At 52.1% G+C, this 8,169-nt stretch overlaps 2 protein-coding genes across 5 annotated transcripts in view; both read left to right on the forward strand.

The window, feature by feature from the left end:
• Positions 1-229: 229 nt before the first annotated feature.
• Positions 230-2,819, forward strand: ETV2 (ETS variant 2). Of its 4 annotated transcripts, none has more exons than XM_003796115.2 (6): positions 502-571; positions 672-767; positions 993-1,052; positions 1,303-1,782; positions 2,234-2,346; positions 2,605-2,819. In XM_003796115.2, the coding sequence occupies exons 1-6, from the start codon at positions 502-504 to the stop codon at positions 2,803-2,805; spliced, it is 1,020 nt and encodes a 339-aa protein (XP_003796163.1). In that variant the 3' UTR covers positions 2,806-2,819. The 4 variants fall into 4 exon arrangements, with proteins under 4 accessions (XP_012664607.1, XP_003796163.1, XP_003796162.1 ...); XM_003796114.2 differs by having other exon boundaries at positions 672-749; positions 972-1,052; XM_023516905.1 differs by having other exon boundaries at positions 672-749.
• A 2,806-nt stretch (positions 2,820-5,625) lies between these two features.
• LOC100955357 (cytochrome c oxidase subunit 6B1) overlaps positions 5,626-8,169 on the forward strand; it is a 12,358-nt gene continuing 9,814 nt past the window's right edge. The window contains exons 1-2 of the mRNA XM_003796130.3: positions 5,626-5,742; positions 7,297-7,412. Of these exons, the coding sequence (XP_003796178.1) occupies positions 7,307-7,412 (106 nt within the window). The 5' untranslated portion in view covers positions 5,626-5,742; positions 7,297-7,306. The remainder of the gene's footprint in view (positions 5,743-7,296; positions 7,413-8,169) is intronic.

Consider the following 8,169-nt stretch of genomic DNA (forward strand, 5'->3'; position numbering starts at 1 on the left):
CTAAGCCCCCTTCCAAGCCTAAGTCCTCCCTGCAGCAGGACAGCCGCAGAGGCGAGCGTCCATCCCTAAGGGAGGGGGACACCTTGGCCCCGCCCCTGGCCCTGCAACTTGACCCGGGCTGCGACCCCCTGCTCTGACGTCTCGGAAAATTCCCCCCCCACCCCCCCGCCCAGGCCCTCGAGGGAGGGGGTGCATGGTATGAAATGGGGCTGAGACCCCCGGCCAGGGGCAGAGGAACCCGCCAGAGGTGAGCCACGGTGCCTGGGTTAGGAAGGACCAGGGGGGTTAGACTCCCAAGAGCTAGGGGGCCCAAACTCCTGGGTCTGAGAATAAAGGGGTGCCAAGATGCCTACAAGGGTAAAGGCAGGAGCAGAGGCCTGGACTCTTGGGTCTCAGGGACTTAAGGGCTGGGTCCCGGATTTGGGGGTCTCTAAGTATCAGATATCTTCACCCACTACCATTTTGACTTTTCCCATCTCAGAACATTCATAACGAGCATTCATGGACTTGTGGAACTGGGATGAAGCATCACCACAGGAAGTGCCTCCAGGGAGCAAGCTGACAGGGCTGGGTAGGCTGCCAGCACTGAGACAGCGTGTGTGGGGAGGGTGTTCAGGTGGGGACCTCTGGTGACCTCTCCCTATCATCCCTAATCTCCTTACTGTCTTCAGAAGGAGCTGAATTTGGCTTCTATTTCCCTGATCCGGTGTTCCAACGGGACATGCCAACCGCGGAGACCAACTGGAAAGGTTGCTGTGGGCTGGGGAGTAAAGGGGGAGGCTGCACTCCTAGGTCTAAATGAGGAGAGGGACACGCGGGGACAACTAGGGCTGAGTGAGGAGGGGCTCTCCTGCTTGGACTCCAGGTTGAAGGGTTTCCAGGTCCTGAGTAAATAGGGGTTGGGTGTAATAACTCCCAGTCTCTGACAAATAAAGATTTCTAGGTATCTAAGTCATTGTGCACATTCTAAGGTACGATCTTATCTCTCACAGGGTTCCCACAGCTGGACTGGGACTCAGCGGTACTGAACCCAGAAACTTCATGGGGGGCGGGTGAGTGTGTGAAGACAGGCGATGGAAAGAGGGAACTGGAGTCCTGAGATCCCTGGGCTGGAGGTTTAGATTTCCCAGTCTCTGCCGGGGAACGGACCTAGGACTGGGGACACCAGATTTTTCAAGGTGGCACTGCCTGGATCCGGAAACCCCGAGCCCCAAGCTCTAGGCTGAGAGCTTAGACCCCTGGTACCTCTGAGGGGCTGGGAAACCCGGACTCCGCTCACTTGGGGTCCGTTCCTCCTTACAGAGCTGGGCACTCAGGCTATTTCGGGCTCAGGAGACTGGACAGACCTGGCGTGCACTGCCTCGGACCCTTGGAGCCATGTCTCCCAGCCCCTGGATCCCTCCCCTCCCTGCCTGGGCCCTGTCCGCTTTTCTAGTTCTGAAGAGGTGGCGAGCAAGAACTGTGCCACCTTGGCGGGAAAGGCCAGCTCGTGGTCGCGCGCTCAAGCGGCCGGGAGCACCACCCGCTGGGACTGTTCGGTCCGCTCCGACTGCGCCACCTACTGGGGCGATGGCCAGGGCGGGGAACCGCGCGCGGACTACACCGTTTCGTGGCGCGGGCCTGCGGGCTCGGACTGTACCATCTCCTGGAACCCAGGGATGCATACAGATTGCACTACCTCTTCGAAGGTGTACCAGGGTTCAGATCCCACCGCTTCCTCCGAACCAAGCCAGCAGTCGGACCGTACCGCTTTGGCTCGTTACCCCAAAACTAACCACCGAGGTGAGAGGTTCGCGAAGACTACGGAGGTTGCAAGTCCGGAGTAGTAACGAAGGGGGCGGGACCCGGGAAACTGGAAGAGAGTGGAAGGGGGCTAGGGACGTCAGAGCTCCAGAGAGGAAGGTCCTGTGGCCCTCACCCATAGTTCTTGGGAAGAAGAGGACTAAGACACTGATACTAGGGACCAAAGGGACAAGGACCTAGGTTTCTGGATTATGTGAGAGGAAAGAGATGAGTGGGGGAGGCTGAACTCCTAAATCTCCAAGGTTGGGGACCTGAACCCTGTGTCTCTGAAGCTGACTCTTTGGTCCTAGAGGAGGAGGGGAGCTGGTCTCATGGGTCCCGAGTTAGGAGGACCTGGACCCTTGACCTTTAGGGATGAGAGAGCCCGGTCATTGAAGCGACATGATCAGGGGCTGGGAAAACTGGGCATCCACCTGCCTCCACTCTGCAGGTCCTATTCAGCTGTGGCAGTTCCTTTTGGAGCTGCTCCATGACCGGGAGCGTAGCAGCTGCATCCGCTGGACAGGCAACAGCCGCGAGTTCCAGCTGTGCGACCCCAAAGAGGTGGAGCAGCTCCCTTACCCCGCCAGGTCCAGGCCGGTCTCCCCTAGTCCAACCTAGCTCCCCCGTTCACTTAGCCTAATCTTTGGCCCCTCCTCCAGCCAGGTCCTTGCTTCTCGAGGTACCGCCCAACCCTTCCCCCGCCCCCTGCAATAACTGCAGCCTCAACCAACCGCATCCAAATCCGGCTCGGCGGGGCCACGCCCGCCATTGCTAAGGCCCGCCCACCCAGTTTCTGACTGCGCCCCGCCTGTGCCCTAGGTGGCCCGGCTGTGGGGCGAGCGCAAGAGGAAACCCGGCATGAATTACGAGAAGCTGAGCCGCGGCCTGCGCTACTACTACCGCCGCGACATAGTGCGCAAGAGCGGCGGACGCAAGTACACGTACCGCTTCGGGGGCTGTGTGCCCGGCTTAGCCTATCCAGACTGCACGGGAGGCGGACCCGGAGCAGAAACACAATAAAAATATCCTGTCAAACCTCGTAGCTTGCTTGTCTGCGTCCTTCCGACTGACACTGACTAGATCTCGCTAGCGAGCCTAAGTGTGCAACCCCCACTTTTAGGAGTTTGGGCCTCCCCACCTCGGAGACCCAAGCGTCTGTGGACCCTTATCTCTTTCCTCTCACATAATTCGGGAGCTTGAGTCCTCGCTCCTTGGTCCCTAAAAGACTGCCCGCATTTTCGTCCTCTCTTCCCCGAGGACCCGGAAGTGAGGGCTACAGGCCCTTCCTCACTCGAGCGCGGTCATTCCCTAAGCCCCGCCCCCTGGCTGCAGATTCCCGGGTCCCTCCCCCTTATGTCCTTAAGCGTCGTTATTTCTGCTTAGCTCCCTCCGTACAGTCTTTTTTTTTTTTAGGGGGTGGGGAACAGAGCCTCAAGCTGTCCCCCTGGGTAGAATGCTGTGACATCAGAGCTCACAGCAACCTCCAACTCCTGGGCTCAAGTGAGTCTCCTGCCTCAGCCTCCCAAGTAGCTGGGACCACAGGCGCCCGCCACAACGCCCTGCTATTTTTTGGTTGCAGCCATCGTTGTTTGGCGGGCCCGGGCTGGATTCGAACCTGCCACCTTAGGTGTATGTGGCTGGCACCTTAGCCACTTGAGCCACAGGCGCCGAGCCCCATACAGTCTTTGGGGACCTCTCAACTCAGTAGTTATGGGGTAATGAGTAGGGTGATCAGATTTTAACATCCGTAAGGCGGGACAACATGGCGGGGGGCGGGGCGGGGCGGGGCAGGGCAGGGCCTGACAATGCAAACTTTGATAAGCAGTTCTCAATAATCACTTCTCAGCAATAATTTGTTATTATTACAGTTTAACATTATAAAATTAACAAAAATAATATAAATCTCATATTCTGGCGAAATGGCCACTTGGCAGCCAAAAACCGTATATTCCCTTCTTGTTCTCCCGCCCGTTCATGCATTCTTTCCAAAAATCGGGACTTTTTTAAAACGCCGCGGGACGCGAGACAAATTGTTGAAAAGCGGGACGTCTGGTCACCATAGTAATGAGTTACCCGCCTCCAGTGCTGGCCAATGACCAGAACCTTAGGGAGCATATGTGTGCCTACCCTGTGATGGGACACGCAGAGAAATCCAACCCAGTGCCCACAGGGCATACAGTGGTGTGCCCTGCCCTGTGTTGAGACTTTTAGAGGAATCAGACCCAATCGTGAAAGTTTATCTGCTGTGTCCTCCACCTCCCCAAGAGAAAAGTTAGTCTCTGGAAATATCTCATTGTGGGCCGAGAGTGGTGGCTCACACCTGTAATCCTAGCACTCTGGGAGGCCGAGGCGGGTGGATTAGTTGAGCCTGGGAACTTGAGCCCAACCTGAGCAAGAGCGAGACCCCATCTCTAAAACAGCCAGGCGTTTTGGCGGGTGCCTATAGTCCCAACTACTCGGGAGGCTGAGGTAAGAGGATTGCCTGCACCCAAAACTTTGAGGTTGCTGGTGAGCTATGATGCCATTCACTCTACTCACTCTACTGAGGGCGACAAAGTGAGACTCTGTCTCAAAAACAAAAACAAAAAATAAAAGCTTCTGTGAATCCTCCTGTCTTAAAAAACAAAAATTCACCTTGTGCCTTCTCAGTGCTAGAGATCACCAAGGAATTAAACCTAGTTCTCGCCCCCAGCACCACCTACTCTGTTTTCCCACTCCACACTGGAGGACATAGAACTCAGACTTCTAAGAAAGAGCCTACTGGAGCTCACTGGGCGCCTACCCCATTCTGGATACCACTGAACCCTCTAAGGAGAACTGCTGTGTGGTCTTCTTATGGGAGCTGCTGGGGATACAGCAGTGACCAAGAGAGCCTGGATCATCCCTCAGGAATCTCACAGTCCAGCAGAAGACGGACCCAGCACCAGACAGTGACATGCAGAGTGACCTGGGCTGGAATGAGAAAATTCCAGGTATTGAGGGAGCTCCGAAGGAGGGACTCCTTTCTTCTATCCCAGAAGAAAAAAGATCAGGAAAGACTTCCTGGAGGAGGAAACAACTGATTGAAGAAGGTGGGTAGGGGGTAGGCGCGGTGGCTCATACCTGTAATCCTATGTATTTATAAGGCAGAACTAACATGATTTCTTAATATGTCAGCTATGCAGTGTGAGAGAAAAGTAGGAGTCAAAGACGACTCTGTGACCAGAACGATAGAGTTATTTTCCCAGATGGAATACCGGTAATTTGTCAGATCCTTCACAAACTCAAGCTTTAACTCCCAACTCCACCTCCTTGTTATGCCATACTGGTTTTTGAGCCCTGAGCCACTCGAAACTTTTTAATTTGGCCTTTTGAGCTTCGGGGAGAGATGATAATGAGAGATGATAAGGAGGTAGAGTGACGAGTGACACCCGGGAGGAGACCAGTTTGTTTTCAATCCCCTAACAATTGACCCGCATTAATTACGAGAACAGAAATTTTTGTGTTTTGTGCAGCCATGTATTCTCAACCCTTACAGAAGTGCCTGACACAGAATACAAGCTCAATAAGTGTTTCTTGCATGAATAAAAGTATACTTTTGCTGGGGCATTTTCTCCATGCCCACCCTTAAGCCAGTCCCAGGATCTATAACTCTTTCCCCAGGCAAAGATGCAAAAGTGATGAGAACCAGTAACCGCCGGCGTCCCGAGCCCTAGATCAGGGCCATTTGAAGAGCCGCGCCAGCTCACGATTGGGCTGGGAGGGAAGATGAACAAGCATTCAGTCCAATAGAAGATCGGAGTTACCTTGATAGGCGTGGCCTGGATGGCGTCGGGGACCACCTCCCTGTGGGCTCTCTAGCTCTCAATTCCCTGCCTCTCTCCGCTTCCGGTCGGTCTTAATTCCGCTTCCTGTCCGAGACTGGCGTCTTTGCTGAGGGTCACATTGAGCTTTGAGGTGCATCGGGGGTGTCTTTCGGTGAGTGTGGAGGGCTCGGGAACCTGGGACCCTAGCCTAGCGGTCTGTGAAACCCGACCCTAGCTTCCCCGAGAACGGGATAAGGCTTCCGGGCGGTGGCGCCCGGCCTCCCTTGGCCGTGGGGCCCTGGGGCCCTGCTGTTCTGTTAGCAGAAATAGATAACGATTATAGTTCCTCCTTAATGCCAGGCAACTTACAAGTGTATTGTATTAATTTAACCAACCCTATGGGGTAGGTACTGTGATTATCCCTTTTGACAGTGAGGAAACTGAGGCTCAGAGATACTAAGCGACTCAACCGAGACCGCACCGAGATCAGGATTTGAACTCGGTAGTTTGGGCTACAGTCCTAATACTCACCAGTCCACTGGCACGGCCTCCCGCGGCTTGCCTGGATCGCAGCCTAGCTCCCGAATGTCTAGTCCGTCCTCTTTCTTCGACGTTGGAGACCCTCAAATAATGGGGTCGAAACCTGACCCATAACTACTCTTCGCACTGCATCCGTGTCCCAACAGCTGGTGCTTTCCATTCCGCTTCCCCTCTTCGTTCTGACCACCCCACCCCCCACGACAATTCTAGTGCCCTAGACCCGCACCTTTACCTTATGAAGGCTGCTTGAATTTGACTCTGGCCTGTGCATCTCTGTATAGCCTCACGGCTCCTCGGATTCTCCGGAATATAGATGCTTTCTCGTAGATTCCTTGACGAAAACTGTGTCACCTCTTCAGAGACATTTTATTAGAGGCTTTTAACCCTGGGTCGGCAGAGTTGGTAGAATTGAAGGAGTTATATAGTACTTGAACGGGAGTAGGGGAATTACATTTGTATTTTTACTAACCTCATTTTGAAAGGTAGCATTTCCTGCAGTTAGAAATGGAGACAACAACCATAGTAGTATTAGCAGCACTGTGACTTTGTTAGCTATCAAAATCACACATTTTCTGATCATATTATAGTCGCAAATGTCACAAAGTAGTGTATCCACTCTTGATCACTTAAAATTGTGTTAGTTAATAAACTCTGAGCTAGCTATAACTCATTTTCTTTGTGATCATATGTAATTTTTTAATGCATTTTAACATTCTGAGGTTTAGGGGTTCATCAGACCCCCAAAAGATTTAGAACCTTTGCAATGTAGGTTATGCCAGCGATTGAGGCAGCCCATTGTGTGGATGCTGGATGACCTTGGGAAGTCACTTAGACATCCTGTCTCTTTCTTGTCTGTGGAGTGGGGATAATCATAGTTCCTCCCTTTTAGAGTGGCTGTAGGAGTAAAGTGTGTATGTAGAATAGCACTTGGCATGTAGGAAGTGCTTGGTGAGTGTTGCTAGTATTATTTTGCAGACTAAGTAGTTGCCCCCTCAACCCTGCTGTCACTTCCACATTCACATGTATGGATTGGACCTGCCCTTCATCTGTGTGTGTGTTAAGAGGGAGGACACAGTAATTCATTCACACCCAGCACATTCTGCTGTGTCTGGGCCTGGCCAACTTGACATTCCCATGCTCAGGCCTTCTGGAACCCCTGCCAACATACACTCCTTTTGCCTTCAAGGATCAGCACCATGGCTGAAGACATCAAAACCAAAATCAAGAACTACAAGACTGCCCCTTTTGACAGCCGCTTCCCCAATCAGAACCAGACCAGAAACTGCTGGCAGAACTACCTAGGTGAGCAGGGCACATGGGGGGAATGCACACCTTCCCCTGATCTTCAAAACACTCACTTCTTCCTGTGGTGAGTGGATGTAGGGAACCCATCCATCCCATCCTCTTCCCTTTTACTCTGGACATTCTACCTCTGGAGGGCCCATGCCCCTTGTCACCAACTGTGTTCAGGTCTATATAGGCCAGGGTAACAAACTAGGTGCCTATAATGACCTTTTCTTAAAAGTGTATGTGTATAATCTAAGAGACATATAAGAAGTACATAAAATGTGTACAGCTCGAATAAGCAATCCTAAAGTGAATCCAGTGTGCAACCATAACTCATTTAGAAAAATAGATATTCCTAGCACTCTGATCTCTCCCGCCTGCTTTGTGCCCTGTCTTGAATATAACACCCTGTTGTCTCCACTAGAGATGTGAACCCACCAAGATAGGGTGATCACATTTTCACCCTACCTCACTTAGGTTTGCCCCTGTGTGAACTTTATAAATACTGCATGTATTCTTTCGTGTTTGGATGTCTTCATCCAGCAGGTTTTCAGTTTCATCTATGCTGTAGCAGGTGGTTTCCTCATTTTCATTGCTATGCAGTTTTACACAATTTATTCATGGACACTTCTATGATCTCCATTTTGGAGTTAAGAATAATGATGGTATAAAGATTTTGTAAATGTAATTTTATGTCCATGTGCACACTTTTCTCTCTAAGGAATGTGCCCAGGAATGGAATACCTTGAGCAATTTTTTTTTTTTTTTTTTT

Source organism: Otolemur garnettii, unplaced genomic scaffold, assembly GCF_000181295.1.
Source record: "Otolemur garnettii isolate 467f Iridium unplaced genomic scaffold, OtoGar3 scaffold00100, whole genome shotgun sequence".
In the NCBI taxonomy this organism is placed as follows: Eukaryota; Metazoa; Chordata; class Mammalia; order Primates; family Galagidae; genus Otolemur; species Otolemur garnettii.

Excerpts from the sequence above, each read along its gene's own strand:
- ETV2 (XM_003796114.2), top strand. The coding sequence starts at position 502 with ATGGACTTGTGGAACTGGGATGAAGCATCACCACAGGAAGTGCCTCCA. Across the intron at positions 1,783-2,233 it reads CCCCAAAACTAACCACCGAG|GTCCTATTCAGCTGTGGCAG; the intron begins GTGAGAGGTTCG and ends TCCACTCTGCAG. Across the intron at positions 2,347-2,604 it reads AGCTGTGCGACCCCAAAGAG|GTGGCCCGGCTGTGGGGCGA; the intron begins GTGGAGCAGCTC and ends CCTGTGCCCTAG.